This window comes from Tympanuchus pallidicinctus, unplaced genomic scaffold (assembly GCF_026119805.1).
Source record: "Tympanuchus pallidicinctus isolate F22 unplaced genomic scaffold, pur_lepc_1.0 scaffold22, whole genome shotgun sequence".
NCBI classification, from domain to species: domain Eukaryota; kingdom Metazoa; phylum Chordata; class Aves; order Galliformes; family Phasianidae; genus Tympanuchus; species Tympanuchus pallidicinctus.
This window is the reverse complement of record NW_026294739.1, coordinates 41,154,718-41,178,713: the sequence shown is the minus strand read 5'-3', so window position 1 is coordinate 41,178,713 and position 23,996 is coordinate 41,154,718. Positions and strand designations below refer to the sequence as shown.

At 44.2% G+C, this 23,996-nt stretch overlaps 1 protein-coding gene and 1 non-coding gene across 7 annotated transcripts in view; both read left to right on the top strand.

The window, feature by feature from the left end:
- CNOT1 (CCR4-NOT transcription complex subunit 1) overlaps positions 1 to 23,996 on the top strand; it is a 53,482-nt gene that overhangs the window by 27,689 nt on the left and 1,797 nt on the right. For 3 of the 6 annotated variants that reach the window (XM_052685373.1, XM_052685375.1, XM_052685371.1), the window contains exons 21-48: positions 471 to 757; positions 1,652 to 1,730; positions 2,877 to 3,107; positions 3,874 to 4,014; positions 4,847 to 5,026; positions 6,004 to 6,120; positions 6,410 to 6,520; positions 7,288 to 7,365; positions 7,693 to 7,870; positions 8,353 to 8,483; positions 9,009 to 9,305; positions 11,443 to 11,583; positions 11,679 to 11,783; positions 12,335 to 12,454; positions 12,988 to 13,179; positions 14,461 to 14,603; positions 15,170 to 15,278; positions 15,385 to 15,554; positions 16,276 to 16,507; positions 18,483 to 18,731; positions 18,976 to 19,139; positions 19,416 to 19,533; positions 20,000 to 20,101; positions 20,379 to 20,552; positions 21,259 to 21,408; positions 22,600 to 22,780; positions 23,478 to 23,610; positions 23,724 to 23,858. In XM_052685373.1, the coding sequence (XP_052541333.1) occupies positions 471 to 757; positions 1,652 to 1,730; positions 2,877 to 3,107; positions 3,874 to 4,014; positions 4,847 to 5,026; positions 6,004 to 6,120; positions 6,410 to 6,520; positions 7,288 to 7,365; positions 7,693 to 7,870; positions 8,353 to 8,483; positions 9,009 to 9,305; positions 11,443 to 11,583; positions 11,679 to 11,783; positions 12,335 to 12,454; positions 12,988 to 13,179; positions 14,461 to 14,603; positions 15,170 to 15,278; positions 15,385 to 15,554; positions 16,276 to 16,507; positions 18,483 to 18,731; positions 18,976 to 19,139; positions 19,416 to 19,533; positions 20,000 to 20,101; positions 20,379 to 20,552; positions 21,259 to 21,408; positions 22,600 to 22,780; positions 23,478 to 23,610; positions 23,724 to 23,858 (4,448 nt within the window). Of the gene's footprint in view, positions 1 to 470; positions 758 to 1,651; positions 1,731 to 2,876; positions 3,108 to 3,873; positions 4,015 to 4,846; positions 5,027 to 6,003; positions 6,121 to 6,409; positions 6,521 to 7,287; positions 7,366 to 7,692; positions 7,871 to 8,352; positions 8,484 to 9,008; positions 9,306 to 11,442; positions 11,584 to 11,678; positions 11,784 to 12,334; positions 12,455 to 12,984; positions 13,180 to 14,460; positions 14,604 to 15,169; positions 15,279 to 15,384; positions 15,555 to 16,275; positions 16,508 to 18,482; positions 18,732 to 18,975; positions 19,140 to 19,415; positions 19,534 to 19,999; positions 20,102 to 20,378; positions 20,553 to 21,258; positions 21,409 to 22,599; positions 22,781 to 23,477; positions 23,611 to 23,723; positions 23,859 to 23,996 lie in introns of all 6 variants that reach the window. The other 3 variants (XM_052685372.1, XM_052685374.1, XM_052685370.1) reach the window with 1 other exon arrangement.
- Positions 5,493 to 5,628, top strand: LOC128082851 (small nucleolar RNA SNORA46). The gene has a single exon (XR_008207872.1). It is a non-coding gene; the product is annotated as a small nucleolar RNA SNORA46 (small nucleolar RNA).

Genomic DNA, 23,996 nt, shown 5'->3' with positions numbered 1-23,996 from the left:
AGCAGGAGTGGAAGCCTGAATATTCAAAATAAGTTCTAGTGTGCCTTCAAACAATCCATTAAATTATACTGTCTTGAATGTATTTGTTTTTAAAGTCTGTGAAAATGACTGCAACTTCTACATGTATGCACTGCTGCTCCTGTTTTAGTTAGACTCAGAGTAATCCTAAGTATGTGAAATACTTGCTCTTCCAAGTTCTACTAATTTAGTTTAATGTATTTGTATGTTTATAAACTATGGCATAGAACATTAATTTCTGTAGTTTTGAAGTACTGGGCTTGGAGGTAGCAGAAAGTTTTTCCTGAAGGCTGTTACTGAAAAGAAAGGAGAGAGAATTCCAGTCTGAAGATAAAGGCCTGGTTGTAGTGATTAGTACCTACCTTAGCTATAGGTGTACTTGAAACTCATAGATGCAGAAGAGCTGAAATAAAACATTTGTTGGTAAAGATTTCTGCTTTCTTTGCTTGCAGGTCTTGGAAATGCTGCAGAGGTTTAAGGACTCCAACATTAAACGGGAAAGAGAAGTGTTTAACTGCATGCTGAGGAACTTGTTTGAGGAATATCGTTTCTTTCCCCAGTACCCTGACAAAGAGCTGCACATAACAGCCTGCCTGTTTGGTGGGATAATAGAGAAAGGACTGGTTACCTACATGGCTTTGGGCCTGGCCCTTCGCTACGTTCTTGAAGCCTTACGAAAGCCTTTTGCCTCCAAAATGTACTATTTTGGTATTGCTGCACTAGATAGATTTAAAAATAGGTGAGTGTGGTTTCCTGGTAATAAACAGCACGTGTCATGTCTCGTTAACCTTGAGCCAATTATAATTCTGCAGTAAACGGTGAGTTATGTGTGAGAAATTTACATATGTCAGTGTTAGGATTACTTGAAAACATGCTGAACTGAAAGAGGCTGTGTTGATGTGCTAGCAAAAGGATGGATGGCTTCTGAAATCAACACGTGAAGTGCAGTGCCCGTGTAAATGGGGGACAAACTGAGATGCTGAAAATACTTGGTGGCCTTTGTGTGTAAGAATAATAGAGGGAAGTGTTGAATTGGCTGAAGTGGTCAGCTTCTTATATTGATTGTAATTCCTAGCAGGTGTGCTCTATTAGAATGCCATTTGCACTGCTCAGTAATAAAAGCCTGGCCAGGAACCTAAGCTCTAGGAGTTTGGCTTGAATTTGAATCTCCAGTACTGCATGTGAATCATCTGTTGCTCAGAATATTCTGCTTTAAAATTGTGCAAGATTATGAAGAATGTTACTGTGGTGTTTTCAATGTGAGGGCACTGATTTGCTGTTTAAGATGCTGAGCCCTTCTGCAGATCACTTCTGCAACAATCTTACTGCTAACACTGAATAGAAATGAGATTGTCTTCAGTCAGAAGTATAGAGATTTACAATAAGCTGGGTTGCTGTGAATTGACCTTGTGTTTTTCTCTTGAATGAATTCATTTAGAGTGGCTTTCACTACAACAACTGCTTTCTAGATAATGTTTTGTTTACAGCACAGCTGCTGTGAGCAAGACAGAAGTAATTCTGATGTATTATGTGGATGACATACCAGTGTTACATTTATATTGCTCTGCAATACTGTTTTTGATCTGGGCTTATGCTTCTGACTAACTTGTCTTTGGTTTGGTTTTTGTGACAGGTTGAAGGACTATCCTCAGTATTGTCAGCACTTGGCTTCTATTAGTCACTTTATACAGTTCCCTCATCACTTGCAGGAGGTGAGTGTGCTCCTTGGCTCTCTGTGGTTTTTAAAGTCTTTTGAGCAGCTTGCTGTTTTCTCTTGGGAAGATGGTCTGGGCTGTCTCACATTAAGCCATTTTATTTCCTGGATGTGTTCTTTCTTATGTTATAAGACTTGTGGATGTAGGTGGTTGGTAATCTGTTCCTCTACACCTGTTTGGGTTGCTCACAGTGAAATAGTTACCTGCATGATCAATCAGGGTACATGGCCACGCGTGTGGGTTTTTAAGTGCCTCCAAGGAATCACACTTCAGCCTTTTAGGGATTTGGGCTTTCCCTGGGAAACAGGGGAAAAGCTGGTCAGTGTTTATAGAGTAACATACTCAGCCTTAGTAACATAGTCCAGAAAAAGGCAAGAAAAACTTCCTTCCTGAAGGTAGAAATACCCTGCTGTGCTGATCATAAGGTGTCTGTCTCAAAGGCTGTTAGGAAAGATAAGAAATCGTTAATCCCTGTGGCAGAGCTTGAGAGCATAATCTGAATAAGGAGAAATGTTCAGCTCTAGCACTGAGAATTCATCTGCCCAGAGCTGTGCAGTCTTAATTTCACTGGCAGGTTTCAGTCTCTGTCCCTTAAATGACTGTGTATCATCTGGTGTTACAAATATGTAGGCTCAGTGTATTAAAATGAAAAGCTTGTTTTCTATTGTCACATTACCTTAGAGGTTTTAAGAAATGTAGAGCTGGACACTTCAAAACTGTGTTTTTTGCTTATTTGTTGTGAACTTTGGACTTTTTTTCATTCAGCTGTAGGAGTCCTTTGAGGGGGAAGACTTTTCCCTGCTTTGTAAGCAAGCCTTTTAGACCCCTCTTTTGATCTGCTAACCCCAACCTGCAGGGATGGGGATTTCTGGCTCTGCAAAATGTCTTACAGATGTTGAATGTGATGCTGAGTGTCTGCTTGTGAGGTTAGAGAGAGAGCTGATGGTTCTTCTCTGGAAAGAAGGGCGCTGTGTGATGATGAGGTGTATGCTTAATAAGCAGTTTGATTGTATTTTGCAGATTCCCTTGATGACTTTAATGTTAAGAATTAAAGATTGACAGCAAATGTTTATAGTGCTTGTGCTGAAAGTCATTCCCTACTTCCATTGCTTTCTGTGAATGTGCTTGTTTACTCTCTTCTAGTACATAGAATATGGACAGCAGTCTAGAGATCCTCCTGTGAAAATGCAGGGCTCAATCACCACCCCTGGAAGCATTGCACTTGCCCAGGCTCAGGCCCAGGCCCAGGTTCCAGCAAAAGCTCCTCTTGCTGGCCAAGTCAGCACTATAGTAACCACCTCAACCACCACCACTGTTGCAAAAACCATCACCATCACTCGACCAACAGGAGTCAGCTTCAAGAAGGACGTGCCGGTAAGCATCTGTGACCCAGGGCCCCTGCTGGAGAAGCAAAGGAGTTGAATTGTGGGTACAGATTGAGAACGAGAGGGTAGAGGCCAGTTAAACTTCTGTACTGCTGGTTTTTGAGCTGTAATCCTATTGCTTCATGTTTTTATCTAGTCATAGGATTGATGCTTTTGTAGAGATGCATTTTGTCATCATGGAGCTGTGGAATTACTATGGTGCTATAGGAAGGCTTTTTTTTTTCTTTAGATTTTAAGTGGTGTTTATACTGTCTAATTCTAAGCTTGAGTTAGGATTACTGTAGCAAACTATCTCTTGCAGCATACTAGATGCTAAAGCCCTTAAATTCAGACTTTCAGCTGTAGATGCACATGTCATTGGCCCGTTCTGTTCGCATGCTTTGTCTCAGATGAAGCTGAATTCTCTGAAGTGGAATTCTCTCCCAGTTTAGTGTCGAGGTGCTTTTGGAGACCTACTGTTGTACCAAGGGCTGCTGCACTGTTGTTTCTCCAGGCTAACGCTGTGCTTTGTGTCCATATGGACGTATGAATGCAGATGTGAGGGGTTGGTTTCTGTACAGTGGCATTCTTTTGCTCAGTACTGACCACTGTAGTGTAAAATTGCTTTCCTTAAATACTGGTAGAAGTGCATTAGGGGCAGTAGTAGTGATCTCATTAAGCTCAGCTCTTTTTGGCTTGACAGAATGAAGCGAAACTTAATTTGGTTATTGCCCCTAGGTTTATTATCTGTTCTTAACTTGTTGGTCTCCCTCCAGCCTTCCATTAATACCACCAACATTGATACGCTGTTAGTTGCAACAGATCAAACTGAGAGAATTGTGGAACCTCCAGAAAACGTCCAGGAAAAAATTGCTTTCATCTTCAATAATCTGTCCCAGTCAAACATGACACAGAAGGCAAGTACAAAAGAACACCAGTAAAGTGATTTAGCTATTTCTAAAATTGCATTCTGAACTGGTAAATGATGGTGTATCTACAAACAATGCCAACTTGTAAAATTAAAAAGGAGAGGGAAGGGCATTTACCCTAAGGAAATAGCAGTTTCCATCACCTGTTGCTTTGGAACCTTCAGAGATACATTTTTTTCATGGAGTAGAGAGAAATGAAAGATAGCTATTCTTAATCTTGCTTTTTCCTACAAATTGCTTTGTTTCACTATGGCCAAATCCCTTGTGCTCAATTGCTGTAGATCTTCAGGAAAGCCCTTGTAGTAGATACATGGAATAATGGTACCTTGTGATTTTTTTTTTTTTTTGTTACCTGTAGGGATTGGAAAACACTATTTCAAATTGATGTTGATATTTTTCAGAGACTTCTGCAGACATTCAGATAAATGGGCTGGGTACCATTTGGTGCTGCGTGGTTCTGCTGCTAGGCTCTTGCATTTCTGTCTGAAGTTCCTGTTAGTTTTCCTGAGTAGAAATCTGCAGCACTGCTGCCACCTGTGACTCCTGTGTTGTGGATAGACTGCTTTACCACAAGGTGCCAACAGTCCTGGGTGTTCTGAAGTTGTGTTGGAAAGCAGAGGAGCAAAGGAGTGCTAAAATACTGTGCCTTACTCATTTTCTGATTGAATCCTTACTGGCTGACCAGATCTTTAGATAGAGAAATCCACTGATATGGGAGCCATTTAGAAATAAAACCACCAACTATAGTGCTAAAAACAGTTGAGTTTGGGGTTGTCTCATTCTTCTTTTGTGGTGTGCTTTTTCTCTGCTATGGGGACAGGTTGAAGAACTGAAGGAAACAGTGAAAGAAGAGTTCATGCCTTGGGTATCGCAGTATCTCGTGATGAAGCGAGTCAGTATTGAGCCAAATTTTCACAGCTTATATTCAAACTTCCTTGACACTCTTAAGAATCCCGAGTTTAATAAAATGGTTCTGAATGAAACTTACAGAAATATCAAGGTGAGTAGCACACGTTCTCATACTTGGGTAGGTCTCAACCTTTAGAGGTATGCTGTTCTCAGGCCACTTGCTTTCTGTGCTGCTGATCTTCAGAAATGGAGTATCTTGGAAAAGCCTACTTTAGCTTAAGCTAACAGCTTACTGTATGAATGCTGGGATTCTTCTGTTTTCAGTCAGAAATAATTAAAAAGGTATTTAAATTTATTTTTTAGATGGGTTCTAAATCTGTGTGAGGTCTGCACACCACAGCATGAAAATTTTTTTTGTGGTCTAGTTAGTTTGTGTGGGGGAATATCAGGATGAGAACCACACTCTGCTGCTTTAATCAAGGAGTAGAGAGGATGGGAGATAGAGAAAACAGGTGTAACAACTAAGAATCACTAGAGGACTAAATTAACATGAATGCAAAGAGATCAAGAAGAAATAGCCCTGATGAGATGAGTGAGTGAATCCAGTTTGTCAAGAAAGCACTATTTTTAAACCTGTTGGTGGATTTTCCTGGCTACCATGGGTTACGCTGTAGTGCAAAAGAATCTCCTGGCTCTTTAGAGTATAGTTGGCCTTCTGTTTGGCTGATGCTGCTCTGAAGCTAAGGGACATAGCTAATAGCAGAATGCTGAAGCATGCTTTAGGTCTTGAAGTAAGAATTAAATCATTTCCCAGGAAATGCCTTCAGACCTGCAAGGAAGTGTTAAGAAGCATTGCCTTCCCAGTTTACGTTTTACTGGGCAGTTGTAGCAGCCTTATCAGTACTGGAAAGCTCTGGAGAGGCATAATCCTTCCTGATCCTCTTCAAGTAAAGGAATGTTGAGTCATTACAAGGCAGACTGGGGCAAAGGCTGCTCTTGACTATGTCTGTAATGGGACTGGAGCTCAGAACTTAGTGTTCTGAAGCTTTGCTTTGGGTCAGAGCAGCTGTTTGGTTTGGTGTCGTCTGATTATCTTCCAGTTGTTGCTTGAGTTGCTTTTTTCGTTAGGTGCTGCTGACATCAGATAAGGCTGCAGCCAACTTCTCCGACCGTTCCTTGTTAAAGAACCTTGGTCACTGGCTGGGAATGATTACACTGGCTAAAAATAAGCCCATCCTGCACACGGTAAGATTCTGTCTTCACAGACTTGCTTGATACAAACTACTGTGTTGTTGTTTAGCAGCATAGGCTGTTTTGGAAAAGCTATCACCAAAATGAAGGAGGTAATCTTACATCAAAATGTCTGTTCAAGTGAAAGGCCGATGCTTAGCAGTCTGTAAAATTCAAGGACTGTCTTGACTCAATCTTGCCATTATATCCTGTAAGAAAATAACACGTAAATGGCATTTCTGCAGTGTTCTTGGCATTTCTCTCTGCCCTGCTACCATTCTTAATTGTTGATGGTGTTTTTCAGGATTTGGATGTGAAGTCTCTACTACTGGAAGCGTATGTTAAGGGACAGCAGGAATTGCTTTATGTAGTACCATTTGTTGCCAAAGTCTTAGAATCCAGTGTCAGGAGTGTGGTAAGTGACTTTGTGCTGGGGGTTACTGCTCAAGTGGCAACATAAGCATTGCAGAAATTAAGTAGGGCTTCTCAGTATATCAGGTTTATTTCATGTGCAGTGGGGTGTTAAGAGATATTGGGGCTGAAAGTGAGCTCCATTTTTGAGGGGAAGCTTGTGTTTTGTCTGTTCTTTTTTGTTGTTGTTCTGTGTTGGTTTTTGTTGTGGTGGCTTTTTTTTTTCAGTCTAAAGAGATGATGTTGGCTGAACTGTACTGTAGTATCCCCAGACACAGACCTCTGCTGAGAAACAAAAGGATGTCACTGTGAAGGGGTGCTAGGATCTGTTTTGTTGTTTGGGTGGATCTATTTCCTTCCACCCTCAATGTGCCTCTTTTTTAGTCCTGAGGACTAACTCTGCATGTGCTGTGTGTAACTGCTCTTCAGAAGAGAGTGAAGCTGGGAGATGGATAAGTGAGCTTGTAGCAGGGTTCAAACCCTGCTGTAACAAACAGCTGCCAAAATGCACTGAAGTTAACATGGTACTGGCTCTTCTTAATTCTGCTTGGCTGAACAACTGATATCTCAGAAGTCATGTTTGCAGTTCAGTGTTCAGCTTGATGGTTCATCTGGTTCCTCTCAGAGCTGAAAGCAGCTCTGCCTGCAACTGTGAAAGCTTCAGTTTTCCCTGTCTGTATGTGCACATAATGGTTCAGTGTCAAAGCATGTCTAAGTTAACTAAACCATTCCAGAACATTGTGTAATGCTGCCCTCCATTTTCTCCTGTAGGTCTTCAGGCCTCCAAACCCATGGACAATGGCCATTATGAATGTTTTAGCTGAGCTGCATCAAGAACATGATCTAAAAGTAAATTTTCTGCTTTGCTGTACCTACTGAGTTTGAGGTTTTCTTGACATACCAGTCAGAAAGATGTTGGGAAGGACCAAATTTCAATTCTCACTTTGTGTGAGGGACTGGGCATTGCTAACTTAGTAAGAATGTGGATGAATCTTGTTTTCTGTGAGGTTTAATGTGCAAGTTGTTTGTCTAACCATCACTTGCTTATGCGTGCCTTCAAAAAAAGAAAAGAAAACATGAGTTAGAACAGGAAGCTTGGGATTTGGGATTTGAGCAGCCAGTAAACGTTTGGGGTTTTTTCCTTGTGACAAAACCTAAACTAAAATTGTTGTGCAGTTGAATCTCAAGTTTGAGATCGAAGTGCTCTGCAAGAATCTTGCACTGGACATCAATGAGCTGAAACCTGGAAGTCTCCTGAAAGACAAGGATCGTCTGAAAAATCTGGATGAGCAGCTGTCTGCTCCAAAGAAAGATGTGAAGCAGCCAGAAGAGCTACCACCCATCACGACCACCAGTAAGCACACCTCAGATCAAACTCAATACTGTATGGAGTTTTTTTAAGACAGGCTGTGCTATTGCAGAAAAGAGTGTGAAGCCTTCTGCACTACTGTAACATTACTGAAAGCTTAGAATCACTAGAATAGTTTTGTAAGAAAAGGATGCTAACAATTAGGAGATGGGAGAGGGATGGAAGCTGAGTCCTGAGGACTGATTGTGCATGTGCTGTGTGTAACTGCTCTTCAGAAGAGAGTGAAGCTGGGAGATGGTAAGTGAGATTGTAGCAGGGTTCAAACCCTGCTGTGACAAACAACTGCCAAAATGCACTGAAGTTAACATGGTGCTAGATACTGAGGAGGTGGAAAAGATGCTAGGTACCTGTAGGAAGCTTCATGATCAGAACTTCATCGCTTACTGGTCTCAATTAGGCACGTGCTTCCATTATAATCACTTGTTTTTCCCTCATGGTTTGAAATGAACATCTTTATATTCTTCCAGCTGCTTCTACAACTCCAGCTACCAGCACCACTTGTACAGCCACGGTTCCTCCGCAGCCCCAGTACAGTTATCATGACATCAATGTCTATTCGTTAGGAGGGTTGGCTCCACATATCACCTTGAATCCAACAGTAAGTGCTGATGTGGTTTGCTGAGTGTTCCTACCACTGACGTTGCCACAGATCCTAGCTCGTGGGTTTGGCATTGTAGAATTTGAAGCTCTTTCTTGGAGAGTCGCTTCTCAGAAGTAACAGGGAGAGGGAGTGCTAACAAATAGCCTGAGGGGGAATTTGGGGAGTTAGTAGTGGTTGTATTAGCTAACAGGCTTTCAAATGGTCTTGCAATGTAGCATGTGCAGTAATATATACATTAATTCAGGCAATAGGTGTCAGCTGGGACAGGTGCCAGGGCTTCCTTGCTCCTCCTGACCAGTCAGTGACTTAGCTCTTCAGTCTTTGCTCTGTGATCAGCTGCAACTTGGGAAGAAAACCTGTCCTGCATTTCAGAATGATCAAATAGGTGCTGGAATAGTAAGGAATACTGTACACGAGCTGTGAGGGCGTCCTTTAAAAATGTTTGGGAAATGTGAATGCCTAGGGTAGATTGATCCAGTAGTAAGTCAGAATACTAACGTAACTTCCCCAATGCTCCTCCAGATCCCGCTGTTCCAGGCCCACCCCCAGCTGAAGCAGTGCGTGCGGCAGGCTATAGAGCGAGCGGTGCAGGAGCTGGTCCACCCCGTGGTGGATCGGTCCATTAAGATTGCCATGACTACGTGTGAGCAGATAGTCAGGAAGGACTTCGCGCTGGATTCTGAGGAGTCGCGAATGCGTGTGGCTGCACACCACATGATGAGGAACCTGACTGCTGGGATGGCCATGATCACCTGCAGGGAGCCTTTGCTCATGAGCATAGCTACCAACCTGAAGAACAGTTTTGCTACTGCACTGAGGGTAAGAGTTGCATCGTCAGGAACTTCCTTCCGTCTTCGCAGATACCCAGCATTAGCAGCTCTGTTCTCTGCACAGAGAGAGTTCTCTATTAATGCTGCACAGGCTACACAGCTTATCCAGCGTGGAGATGAACTGTGCTGAAGTAACAGTTCACATCGTATAGTCTTAAGCCTGTCAGCTGGATGTGGCTGCATTGCACTCGAGCTTCCTGAGCTGTTTGTCCCTGCGTGCTGTCGAGTTTGATCTCATCATGGAAGCTTTGGAGTGCTTATCTTTCTGTGGCTTTTCAGGTAGATAAGCAAGGGTGGACAGAATTAAATTGGTTCTGGGATTTTCTTGTGATAGATTATCATGGTATGTATGTAAGCTTTGGGCGGATTTCATTCAGTCCTGCTGCTGGCAGATAAGTAGTTAAGACTTCTGAACAGCTTTTCCACTCCCTGGCTTCTTTAGAGGATATTTCGAAGTCTTTTTTTCTAACAAGCAAAGTTTGAGCTGAAGTCCTAGTTTTTCCCTCTTGGCTGAATGTAATACAGTTCATGAACTGCTAGCCAGAACAGCAGCTGTAACCCAGTCTTGCTATGCATGCCATTGGTGTCGCAACAGGCACAGACCTTGGAAAGATTGAGACGTTTTATTACCTGGAAGGATAGCAAAGTTGAAGGGCTACCTGCCTCTTAAGGGCATGTTGCTACTGCCCATCTGGTAGGAGTGGCACTGTGAAGGCCCTTTTGCAATGCAGTTGCTCTCTGCTCAAGGGGGCAGATTGTAAAGGTCTGAAGAGCCTTAGAAAGCTTAAGTAAGGCTCCCAAGCCCAGGTATGGGCTGTGTGATGTAACTTAGATGCCTCAAGCCATGCTGACCCTCCATTCAGAGCTTCAGGTAACCTGATTGCCAAGATCAGAAGCTGGTTGCTTTCTCTGCAGTAGCAAGTCTGGGCTTACGGAGGGTGTAGCACAAACGTATGAGTCCTGTGCTGTCAGTCTTAAGTACAAGCTGAGGATGGGAGTAAAAAGTTCTGCTTTGTTAACATGGGAACTTGGCCTCAGATTGCTGTTAGCACCTTTTGCTTATTATTCCTCAGAGCTTGGGTGTCAAGGTAGTAACCTCAAAAAGCAAAGAAACAAAAATCCTACATCTCAGAGAGAGAGAGAAATAAGAGAGAGAGAGAGAGAGAGAAATACTTTTGCTGTGACTCATTGGAGGTGACTGGAGTTCAGGGAAGCAACTGAAGGAATGCTTGTTATCTCTTGGGTGGCATGAGATGGCAGAGGTGAGGCAGGTGAATGCAAGCTGTGAGTATCTCTGCCAGGTTCCTACATGTGTAGGAAAAAGTAATTCATGCTTTATGGAAGACTTAGCTGTAATGTATTCTGTATTTGCAAAATGTCATGAATTTATTGATATAGGTTCAATTGTAATCCAGGGAAGCTTTTTGAATGGCATAATTGCACAGAATGTTGTGCTGCAGGAGAAGATGCTGCACAAGATGTTTCAAAAATTTGGCTTACTAATGAAGGGGGTTAACAAGGCAAGAGTTTTTGTCTGAAAGAGGATATCGAAGTAGGGGTAGATCTTAACAGGCAAAAAAGCCCAAGGAGGTTGGACTGTTTGCATTTATGTGTATTCCAGCAGAATAGGCTGCTTTACACCCTGGCACATAGGCCCCTCTGTTCCATTTTGTCTTAAAGCAGACTCTCAAGGGAAGGGAAAGGGAAAAAAAAAAAACTGTGTGAGAGCCCACTGCAGAAGTACTTAGCACCTCAGCTTTGCATTGAGAGAGGCACTCATTTCTGATTGCAGCCTAGGTGGTGGAAAAACCCTCCAGCTGTAACAGATGGGTTTTTTTCCTTTATTAGCATCTGTTGTGAGTTCACTTGTGCTCTAGAGATAAGCTGGGGGGAAGGAGGAAACCTCCTGCTGTTCTGTTCCTTGTTGAAAGTCTTTGCTGTCGTCTTGCTTACGTTTTATTCAAAGCTGTGCAAAAAGTAAATTTATTATTGTGTATTCCATGCAAAGGCAACACCTTCCTAAGAAGGTTCCTTTGTTAGTTCTGATGTTGAGTACAGCAGTGCACCTGTTAAGAGCTGCTGTATTCAAGGAAAATGCTTTCACTGATTGTCTTGGTTTTCAATAGGCAGCCTCCCCACAACAGAGGGACATGATGGAGCAAGCAGCTGCCCAACTGGCACAGGATAACTGTGAGCTGGCATGCTGCTTTATCCAGAAGACAGCTGTGGAAAAAGCAGGCCCTGAAATGGACAAGAGGCTGGCAACTGTAAGTGTGGCACTGCTGCCTTTCCAAAGGTTTGTGTTCTCATGTACATCCAGACTCAGCATCTAAAATGCAATGCATTTGGCTCTCTTCACCAGGAGTTTGAGCTCAGAAAACACGCTAGACAGGAGGGTCGTCGGTACTGTGATCCTGTTGTGTTAACTTACCAAGCTGAACGGATGCCAGAACAGATCAGGTTAAAGGTGAGCATATGAAGTGAGCTATTTTCTGATGCTGTGTTTCCCCTTCTGATAATGAAGAGAGAACCACACTGCTTCAAGTAAGCAGCTCTGCATGTTGTCAGTCGTGTCTAACGTTCAAGCTGCTATTAGCTTGATTGGCAATGGAAGCACGTTGTTTCAGAATGTATTCATGCCATTTTCTTCAGTTGCTTGAGGAAGTTCTTTCTCTTGTTCTCCTCTGCTCTTCGTTTTGTTAAAAGAAAAGGCCGTTGTGTTGTTTCCCATTCATCCCTTCAGAAGGCATTCTCTTGTGCCTCTGAGAAGCATAGGGCCAATATTCAATTCTTCCGTGTTTCTGGGAGTAAGTTGCTGTGATCCAGCAAAATTCTCGTGCTGGGAGGTCTGGCAGGAGGGATGTTGCCTCAGCACAGAGCAGCAGAGTCTTACTTCCCAATGTTAGGTCACTATTTATGCAAGTGAGTGAGCAGCTACCTGTTGTACAGACTGCCCTCGTTCCTTACTGCCGTGGTGCTTAGCAAAGATGTTAATGCATTGTCTTCTGTATTGCAAAGGTTGGAGGTGTGGACCCAAAACAGCTGGCTGTTTATGAAGAGTTTGCACGTAACGTCCCCGGCTTCTTGCCTACCAATGACTTAACTCAGCCTACAGGATTCTTGGCTCAACCTATGAAGGTAGAGATTTCTAATTGTCTTAAGTAGCCCTTTTGATGAGTGTTGCAGTGCTTGTCTTTTGATGGAAGGCTAGTAAGAATCAAACGTTTATATTGCTTAGGAAAACCTTGAAAGGTTTGTTCATCTTGGATTGCCTTAAAGTCCAACTGATGGCAACATAAAGCTGTTCTTAAAAGCAGTCTGAGGCTTTTGCAGAACAGATTGGAGCCAGATGTACAAGTTAGGATTACTGCATGCAGTTTTAATAGCAGTGAAAAGGTTACTTTTGGGGAAGGTCGTGTACAGCAAGCTCTTGTTTTGAGATAATTAACAGGTTCCTGAGTGCATTCTTGATCTTAAGGACTGCTAAAATTGTTTGCTAGTTATTTCTCCAGCTTAACGTGATGATGTTTGTGTGTTTGAAATGCAGTTAAATTAATGAGAGTACTGTAGAGGACTACATTCTGGGTGCTGTGAGTTCTGAACCAATCGATATGAGTTTCACAGATGTGGTCCTTGTGAGAAATGACTAATTCCCACTTTCTCTTAAGCAGCAAGCTTGGGCCACCGATGATGTAGCACAAATCTATGACAAATGCATGACAGAACTGGAGCAGCACCTGCAGTCCATTCCCCATACTCTGGCCATGAATCCTCAAGCTCAAGCGTTGCGCAGCCTCCTGGAGGCTGTGGTGGTTGCTCGGAACTCCCGTGATGCCATCGCTGCGCTCGGACTGCTGCAGAAGGTGTTAACAATTCTGCCCCAGCTGGCCTCAAGTTTGTTGCTTGTTAGGCTTGTCAGTTGTGGTGACTTCATGTCTTCGTGCATCCTGTGGAGCTTGTCGGTGGATGTTACTGAACAAGTGCTGTCTTTGGAGATTTAGTAAATAACGCGGGGAAAAGGGCTCTGTTCGCTTGGCGTGGTGCATGCTGTGGCTGGGTTGCTGCAGGAAGAAGTGGGTAGAGAAGTAGAAAGCTCTTGCAACTGGGAGCAGTTGCTGATTTGAAGATGGTTTGGAGGCTAGTAAGACGTTTGAACTGCCCTTATAAGGGAGTAGCACTGGGCTTTTTGCTGGATTTACAGAGCAGATTTGCTTCATTTAGTGGTAACTGATAAATAGGTCCTCATCTGCCCGTGCATTGCCCTCTCCTGCTGGATGGGGGAGACAGGAGGCAGAATCGTGCAGTGAGATGATGGTGACTTAGCAGGGGAAGGAAAAGCTGTGTGCACAAACGAAGTAAAAACAAAAAAACTAAAACTAGATAGAACTGCGTCCCATCAGCGGGCAGATGGTGAGCTGCTTCCTGGAAATCAGCCTCAGCAAGCATAACAGCTGCTTGGGAAGACAAACATCACAGTGACTGCCTTCCCCTAATCATCCTTTCCCTCGGCTTTTTGCGCAGAGCATGATGTCACAGCATGGAATATTCCTGTGATCACTTTGTGCCAGCTGTGCTGGCCCTGCGCCCTCCCGCCCTGTTGTGCACTACCAGCCTTCTCACTGTGGGGGAGGCAGAAGGGGACAGAGAAAACCTTAACGCGTTGTGCAGACTGTGCAGCAGCTGCCCAGATATTGTTGTCGACACTGTTTCAGCAGCAAATCTTAAACTTAACACCATATGGGCTGCTCTGAAGAGAACTAACCCCATTGCAGCCAGACCTAGTGAGCTACACCAGGTGGGGAGTGTTGTGGTAAGCTCTGTGACATGAACTGGCATCAGTGCCTCTGTAGTAACTTCCATGTCATACAGACCACTGCAGACTCATCAGAGTGCAGCAGCTCCTTGTCTGAAGAATCTGGAAGGTGTCCCCTGTCAGGCTATGCACATCTTCCTTCACATGGTTTCCCATGAGGCATACACAGAATTGCTTCTCAGAATGCTTTGACTTGTGCAGAGGCTGCAGCAGAAACTGACTCGTTATTTGCATGACTGCTGAGTGGTAGCTGCAGCTGATGTGGTTTATGTAAGATTTGGAAGAGGCTTTGGTTTTTTTTCCCTCTGCTAACAGGTTGCATCTATTCTAGGCTGTAGAGGGCTTACTGGATGCCACCAGTGGGGCAGATGCTGACCTCCTGCTTCGCTACCGTGAGTGTCACCTGCTGGTGCTGAAGGCTCTGCAGGACGGCCGTGCGTATGGATCTCCGTGGTGTAACAAGCAGATTACGAGGTCAGTTGTGACACAGCAGGGGTATGATGTCACCTTTCCCCAGTTTTGGGAGTTACTGAGTTTTTCCGAATCATTTGCTTGTTAATGCTTTCATTTGCCTCAACATGGGCACAAAAAAATAGTCTTTTTAATGTTAAAAGGAACTAAAGTTTCTGTTGATGCAGATTCATCCTAGAATGTGATGGAAGTCTGTCATGGATTGAAGCCCTGCTTTTTCCCATTTTGTAGAGACTCTGTGTCCTGTCACAAATGATGTGACATGGTATATGCCTGCAGCAGGAGCACTTGTGCTTCAGCTAGGCAGCTGTGCCACTTTGTGCTCAGAAGAGGGGCTTCTCGTGCTGAACAAAGTGAAGCTCTTTCTGGGTTGTTGTGGCCGGTGGAGCAGGGGAACAAATGCTTGACCCAAAGCACTACCTCCCAGAATGCTCCAGAAGAGAGACTTCTGAAGCAAGCAATGAGTTGCAGTGGCTTGCAGAGACTTGCACATATTTGCTAGACTTGATCTGCTTCACTTCAACTGTGTGGTTTAAGTACACTTGTGAAAAGAAACGTCATTCTTTTAGGTGCCTGATTGAATGTAGAGATGAGTACAAGTACAACGTGGAAGCTGTGGAGCTGCTGATCCGCAATCACCTGGTTAACATGCAGCAGTATGATCTTCACCTGGCTCAGGTAAAGAGAACCTGCTTTTTTGGAGGGGGAAAGTGTCAGTCATTCTTAAGAGCAGTGGTCAGCCATGTTGAACTTTGTGATCCTAATGCCTTCTTAATTTTGGCAGTCGATGGAGAACGGCTTGAACTACATGGCTGTGGCATTTGCCATGCAGTTGGTAAAGATCCTCCTTGTGGATGAGAGAAGTGTTGCCCATGTAACGGAGGCAGATCTGTTCCACACCATTGAGACGCTCATGAGGATCAACGCTCATTCCAGAGGGAATGCCCCAGAAGGGTGAGCCTGAAATACCATGCAGTGTATTATTTGTTGTGCTCATTTATGGTTTGAAACGTTGCGTAGTTGGTGTCTCTGTACCGGTAAATCACAGAGCTTTAAACTTCCTCTATGGCTGCAGTCCCACGTTGGTTTAAAATGTTTTGTTATTTTTCTGTAATTGCTCTGATTTTGTCAAAATGCAGTTGCAGCATTACTTCAGATTAAAGACTTTTGCAGTGCTGTGCCCCTAAGTGCCACAGTGCTGCGATACCCCCTCGAATTCCTACTTTCTCAAATCTAGGCAGTGTTGTCGCCCTTGAATCTTTAACTCTCATGTATTAATGTGTCAATCACAAGGTATTAATCAGATTATACTAACTCCAGTGCTTCAGCCAGGCTCTTGAGCATGGCCATACCAAAATCTCAGCCCTTCAGGGCTTTCCAAGTCCCCAGAAGTGAAGCTGTTTGTAGTGCATGTGGTGTTTCCCTGCACTGCGTTGTTTCACAGACTGCTGTAACCTCAGAGCTCGCCTGATGTCAGCATTCTTTGCTTTTTGCCTTTCCTCCCACTCCTCGTGCTTTCAGGACTTAATTCTGCTAGTGAAGAAGATAAAAAGGTTACGTGTGTGTGGAATTTGCTTTCTTTGAACTATATTTTGTGGTGCTTCCATTTTGCATGCCTTCTTGGGTTTGGGAGAAAGAATTCTCACCCAGCTCTTGCTCCGATGTGTCGTGTTAGGTTACCCCAGCTGATGGAAGTGGTCCGATCCAACTACGAAGCCATGATTGACCGTGCTCACGGAGGTCCCAATTTCATGATGCATTCTGGAATTTCCCAAGCCTCAGAATATGATGATCCACCAGGTCTGAGGGAGAAGGCAGAATACCTGCTGAGGGAGTGGGTGAACCTCTACCATTCGGCTGCAGCGGGCCGCGACAGCACCAAAGCGTTCTCTGCGTTTGTTGGACAGGTAGAGCTTTTGGAAAGAAAGGTGCTTTTTATTCAACATAAGTAGGGTGTGATGCCCTCCATTTTAAAGCAGTTATTACCAATGTTAGACAGCTTCTTTGAAACTTGCAGGGGTGTGATAGTTGACTGTCAAAATTCTGCTTTCCTTTTGAAGTTTGTAGAAACCTCTGCCCTTTGGCTGATGGTGTTCTACAGATATTCTAGTGCTCAGCTGTCCATTCAGGCCCAGGGTTTTGATACAAGTCCAGTGGGATAAGAAATTCAAGTGAGGTGGCTGTTAGCAGTAGTTCTTGCAGACTCTAATGAAGCTTGGCTGATGTTGCTGCTTGTAAGTAGCAGTAAAAGCTCTTGACAGCTTGCAGAGTAAATTACCTGCAGAGATGCAGCTGAATTGTTTCAGATCATGTGAACAAGGACATGATCTTTTCTAACTGGAATCATTAGGGAGGAGAAACTAGAAGCTTCATTAGCTAAAGTGGAATCTAAATCTAAACAGCCAACCCCTCCAGCAGTTCACTCCGGGGCATCCTGACAGATGGGATGAGCTGTGCATCTGCCATTCAGGTGTGACCACGAGGAGATGCACTCAGCCAAAATGGAGGGCTGCAACTCCCTGTGCACCTGCAGTCATCATCCTAGTTTTAGGATATTCCTTAAGTGTTCCTAATCACTGCATGAGTGCAGCTGCAAGGAAACCCCTGATTTGTTGGGCATTATTTGTTGGGTATTTATCATTCCTGTAATATTAGCACTAAATTTTAGTTTTTGCTGCCACTTTTAGCAGTTCAAGCTTGGAAATATGCATAAAGACCTTGACTGCTGCAGTGTTCTGGTTTTTATTTGCCTGTCGTGGCTTGTAGCCACCTTTGCTACTCTGGTTTCGTACTGCAGAACACCACCTCTAAATGCTTTGTATTAAGCTGGCTGCTTTAAAGAGATTTTACCTTTTAGTCCCATCTCATGTGACCCCATTTTATACCATAACAGTGTACTTACACACTGTACTTTACTACAGTGCACTTCTGGCACTCTTCACTGTTTGACCACACTTATTTGCTTACCTCTTAAGTATTTGATCAGATGTGAAATAGCAATCTGAATACATGGGACTGGAGTATTTGTACATAATTTTTTTCCTTTCAGGTGTCAGATGTGGTTTTTAAAAGAAGTATTTTGTAATAAATGCATTAAACAAAGTTTTGGTTTAAATTACCTTAATCTGGTTACTTGGAAAGATGAGGCTTCCTTTGCATTGGGTGTTGGGGTAAGAAGTGTACATCTATGAAGGCAAATATGAATTCCCTTTTACTAAAAACAAAAAACTCTTGCAGAAATATTGAAAGTTCTAAGTCTGTGATTATGCTACTTTTATAGCTTCATTTTTGTGCAGTAGGAGTTCAGAAGATGCTTTGCTGAAAGCACAGAGGTTCCCTTAAACTTTTAAAGTTTGGCTTTAATGTAGCTAACAAAGAGGTCTCTTGATGATGATTATTAAATAATTTACACAATAATTCCTTCAGATGGAGGGAAAAACCAAAACCTCACCTCTTTCTGCATGCTGTGTTCCTGTAAGGAAGGCTTGTTGTGCACATGCAGTTTGTACAGGGTGCTGCCACAAATGGTTCCTGAGCTGCTGGCTGAATTCTGCCCTTCCCACAACTTGTGCTGCCCTACGTGGGCTCCTGAAGGCCCAGCAGACCAAACTGCTGCTGCCTTTACTACCCTTCATGCAAGGTTGAGTGCTGGTAGCACAACTGATACCAAACAGGCTTCTCGGCTCTGCTGATGGTTGAAAGGTTTCTAAGATCAAAGACTGTTCGGGAGCAAAAGACCTGGCTAAATTTTGGTGCCACCATCAAGTTGCACTGAAAACATTCACCTTGGGGAGGAATAATGCTTGTTAAAAGTCTTTCAAATGAGTTGTAGGACGGATTTCTTGCGTTTACAATTCTGAGGGTTCTTCCTTTCCCTGGCAGATGCACCAGCAAGGCATCCTGAAAACAGACGACCTGATCACCCGCTTTTTCCGGCTTTGCACTGAAATGTGTGTTGAAATCAGCTATCGTGCTCAGGCTGAGCAGCAGCACAACCCTGCTGCCAACCCCACCATGATCCGAGCCAAGTGCTACCACAATCTGGATGCCTTTGTGCGGCTCATTGCACTGCTGGTGAAGCACTCCGGGGAAGCGACCAACACCGTGACGAAGATCAACCTCCTGAACAAGGTTGTGAACTGTCTCTGCAGTCCTTGCGCTTAAAGTGATAACAGTGTGTGCTTTGGCTGGCATAGATACCTGCAGCTTAACGTGGGTTACTGCTAAATTATCAGATGGGGGCTTGAAAGCCTTGGTCACTGAGCCAAGAAACTGAGGGGAATATCGGGGTGCCGAGTGGCTTTCTGTCAGAGATTTCTGTCTGACCTGCAGAGCTGTTGTTGCTGTCGTCACTGAATGATGCTGCCCTCTTTAGGTTCTTGGTATTGTGGTGGGAGTTCTTCTGCAAGACCATGAGGTTCGGCAGGGTGAGTTTCAGCAGCTCCCTTACCATCGCATTTTCATCATGTTGCTGTTGGAATTAAATGCTCCTGAGCACGTGTTGGAGACCATCAACTTCCAGACGCTCACAGCATTCTGGTACGTGTTTGATCCCAGAGCTTGTCCTTTCCTGGTAGGATCAAGATTTTTATTGTATTTTTTTTTTTTTCATCTTAAAGGCTTATCTGACTGTTCTGTGTGGTGGCTTAATCGCATTCAGAATAACTGGTTCTCCTTAGACTGTCCACTTGCTTGTTTTAAGGAAGGTCACTGATGAAATGAAGCAGAAATACCTTGCTTTTTAGGGCTGTGTATGTTTTTGCTCAATGTTATGAAGAGCTGTGCACTTCTAACCTGCTCTAACTTTTCTTTCAGTAACACATTTCACATCCTGAGGCCTACAAAAGCTCCAGGTTTTGTTTATGCCTGGCTGGAACTGATCTCCCATCGGATATTTATTGCAAGAATGCTGGCACATACACCACAGCAGAAGGTGTGGCTGCAGTTCATCTTTTCTGAAATAGAAAGCTCACCTAGAAGGATGCCTGGTGTGATGCTTTCACGTCTCCTGAAGTGCACTAGTAGCATGGCTGTCCTGTTTTTGTCTTCTGTATTCACAGTAACCTAACTGCATGGAGGAGAGGCTTGATGTCAATAAGCTACTGAGTATCGGGTGGTTGGAATTTAACAAGCTCATCTTTGCCAAAGTCTAGAAGAGCTGTAGCCTAGGCTGAGCACTGCCATCTCAGCACAGTGTGTTGAGTGTTCAGGAAAAACCCATAGCTTCCAGTGCACAGCCAAGCTCCTTGAAATGAGCTGTGCTGCTGTCACTGTGGAGCGAGCAGTAGGGCTAAAGTTGGGATCCAGGTTTATATGAACAGCTGCCTAATTATGGCTTTGACCTGAATGTTGCTGCTCTTCGTTGTGCACTCACCACTTGCTGTGTCTTTTCTTGGCAGGGTTGGCCTATGTATGCCCAGTTACTGATCGATCTTTTCAAGTACCTGGCTCCTTTTCTCAGAAACGTGGAACTCACCAAACCTATGCAAATTCTGTACAAGGTAAATAGATGGGTAATAGGTGCTTCCAAACAAAATCTTCTGGAAGTAGAACTGGAGTGGAAAAATATATTCTGGTAGGGAGATGGTGTTTACTGTTCTGTCAGGGTTTGGTTTTTAGTTAGATGCATAATGGGTGTGGGACACAAACAGGCTGCCTTCCTAGATTGCTTTCTTTCTGTTGATGAGTAATGGCCACACAGCACAGGGTGGTTTTGCAAGCTCTCGAGCAGCTTCAGCAATTTGGCAACTCTTATACTGATATTATTTTGTTTTGCAGGGCACTCTGCGTGTGTTGCTGGTCTTGTTGCATGATTTCCCAGAATTTCTTTGTGACTACCATTATGGGTTCTGCGATGTCATCCCACCTAACTGTATTCAGCTAAGGAATTTGATCCTGAGTGCCTTCCCACGGAACATGAGGCTTCCAGACCCTTTCACCCCCAATCTAAAGGTGGGGCTTGTTGCAGTTGGAAGCATAAAACTCGCCTCTGTTCTGAATTGGCTTTGCTAACAGCACATCTTTATCTTGCCTGCAAAGCAGATGTGGGTTCAACCTGTAAGGACATTGTTGAGACTTTTATCACCTGTGAACTGCATGAGTGAGAGCCTGCATGAAAAGCCAGAGGGCTTTTCCAAAGGGAAACTGATGTGTTGTCCCTAGAACTGATCCATGCTATCGGAGCAAGGGCATCTTTGTCACTGCACTGTCTGCTCACTGACAGGCTGCTGAAATAGTCTTTGTGGCTTTGTTTGAAAAATTCAGCTGACAGCTGTTAGAATTTTGTGCAGCACGTGTTGAGCTGCACCAACATTTTGTGCTCTGCAGGATGCGTGAGGCCTCGAGTTCGGCTGTGTAACGGCCAGAGAGCTGGCATGTCTGAGCACTAAATCAGAGCTGTTTTTCTTAATGAGGAACAGACGCTGTCCTGTCGTAATAATGAGATAAAGTAGCATTCTGAAGCCAGCCTCTTGCATAATGAGGACAGGCTTTGAGAAGAGTTGATCTAATTAGATGCTTGGGTGTACACTGGTCTCCCAGTCATGGAAAGATTGTGGCTGCACGAACTTCCTCTCACTGCTTTGATGCTGATCTGCTTCTGTGATGTGTTCCTTTACCAATTGCTTATGGTTCAGCTGACTGGGCTTTCTCTTGTCAGGTGGACATGTTGAGTGAAATTAACATCGCCCCACGAATCCTCACCAATTTCACTGGCGTGATGCCACCTCAGTTCAAGAAAGACTTGGATTCCTATCTCAAAACCCGTTCTCCAGTCACTTTTTTGTCTGACTTGCGCAGCAACTTACAAGTGAGTGGTTTCTGAGGATGCTGGATGCAAGAAGTGTTGTGAGACAAATCTCACATCTTGTTGGCTGAGTCACCTTCCTTCCTAGCAGGAATCATGGTGGTGTGTAGCAGGCATGCATTTCTGGCAGTAGAAAAGCCCCTGAAAATGCACTTCTCCAAATACTGAACTCCCAGACTCAGGAGAAGAACTGAGTACTTCCATCAAGGAGGAACTTAGGTGGAAACAGGAATGTTGGTTGTGATTATTTTTTTTTAGCAACTGTGAGCTGATTTAATCTAAAAGCAGTTGATCTTATCTACCTGAGCTGCCAAATACTTGCGTGAAAAGTAAGGATATCTAAACCTTGGCCTTTTCTGCTTGCATGCCTCTAGAGCAGTGTTGCAGACCACTGAGAAAGCATGCCATCTGGTTGGCTGTCTCAAGCTCACTGTTGTCCCATGCCAGATAAAGGAGTTCTGTGGCTTCCATCACCTGATTCCAGCACTGTTTGCCCAGGCCATTGTCTGATATTCAGCATTTTGAGTATCAGTTCAAGCTTATTTAACTTGATTGCAGGTTTTTTGTTGTTTTTTTTTTTTTTTTTTTAGAATTTAAACTTTGACTGCATGAATTCATAGTTGGTAATTCTTGAAGTCTGTGGATCTGCATGCTAATGCTCTGGGGGAAAAGTGTGCAGGGAGGGGAGGGTAATTAGCCTAAAGCCCAGTTCTGAGCTGTGGGCCAGCTCTACTCGTTGAACACATCACATGGTGTAGCTTACAGCAGGATTCAGGACTGAAGTCTCTGAGAATTGCTCCAGATAAGCCTTCACACGAGTGCTGGCTGTTTCATGGCACAGCTGGTGCATTCAGATTGCCTTTACCTGATCTTTTTTTCTTCTTTCAAGCAGGGAGTACAATAGCTGTACACCTTGTCTGGCAGCACTTCACCAGTGCTGTGTAGAGTACGCAATGCCTTGGGTCAGAAGGGACCTTAAAGCCCATCCAGGTCCAACTGGTGTCGTGGCTGGGACATCTCTGTGGTGCCCACAGCCCCATCCAGCCTGGAGCCGAGTACCTCCAGGGCTGAGGCAAGACATTATGTTGCCTTCTGTATAAACCAAGATAAACAAGGATGCTGTTGTTGTACATGTTGTCCCATAATTACTGAAGGAACATGGAACGTTAGTGCTTTTTATATCTTCCCTATTAGGTATCAAATGAACCTGGCAACCGCTACAACATCCAGCTGATTAATGCCCTGGTGCTCTACGTGGGCACTCAGGCCATTGCGCACATCCACAACAAAGGCAGCACGCCCTCCATGAGCACCATTACCCACTCAGCACACATGGACATCTTCCAGAATTTGGCAGTGGACCTGGACACCGAAGGTGAGCTGGAGACGAGGGGGGCCCAGGGGAGACCTCATTGCATTCTACAACCTCCTGAAGGTGGAGGTTGTGGTGAAGAGGGATTTGGCCTCTTCTCCCAGGCAGCAAGCAGGACACGGGGTAATGGCCGCAAGCTGTATCAGAGGAGGTTTAGATGAGACATAAGGAAGAACCATTTCTCTCAGAGAGTGGTCAGGCACTGCAATGGCTGCCCAGGGAGGTGGGGGAGGCGCCGTCCCCGGCAGAGTTCAAGAGGCATCTGGATGATGTGCTGTGTGCTGTGGTGTAGTGCTGGTGGTGGCAGTGGTGATGAGGAGATGGTTGGACTAGGTGATCTTACAGGTTGTTTCCAACCTTGTGATTCTATGATTTGTCACGCCTGCCTTAAAGGAGATTTGAGCTATGAGAAATGCAGATCGTTCCGTGCAGCTGCTAGTGAACTACAGCAAGCAGTGCTACATTAAATACAGAGCAGTATTAAAAGCAGAGGGAAGGAGAAATCACTTTAATGAGAATTGTGATTACTGCCCCACCAGCTAGAGCTGGTGAGGCTTCTGCATATCTTCAGTTTCTGTTTCTTGTACCTGGGTGGGGGTGTGCTTAGGAACGTTAATTTTAGGCAATGCTATTTGTTTCTCTTTCCCTCTCACGTTTGGAGCAGGGGTCACCATATGTACTCACAGCTTCTCCCCTGCAGGTCGGTACCTCTTCCTGAATGCAATTGCCAATCAGCTGCGATACCCCAACAGTCATACCCACTACTTCAGCTGCACCATGCTTTACCTGTTTGCAGAGGCCAACACTGAAGCTATCCAGGAGCAGATCACCAGGTGAGAGGGAATGCATTTCACTTGCCTGCATTCAGCTTCTTGCTTTCACTCTTTGTGTCCTTTCAGGTCCTTTCAGACCTTTCTGTTCTAACTGTTTTGTTCTTGGACTGCAGGGTTCTCTTGGAACGACTGATTGTAAATAGGCCTCATCCCTGGGGTCTCCTCATCACTTTCATCGAGCTGATAAAAAACCCAGCATTTAAGTTCTGGAACCATGAATTTGTTCACTGCGCTCCAGAAATTGAGAAGTGAGTATAACTTAGTAACAAAATCACTAAAGGAATGTATTAGAAGCTGGTGCTTCGTTGCACCTTGAGCTGTGGGTGCTTCACAGTAGAAGCAGCATTTCCTGCCATAAGAGGAGGGAACACAACCTGAGAGCAGAA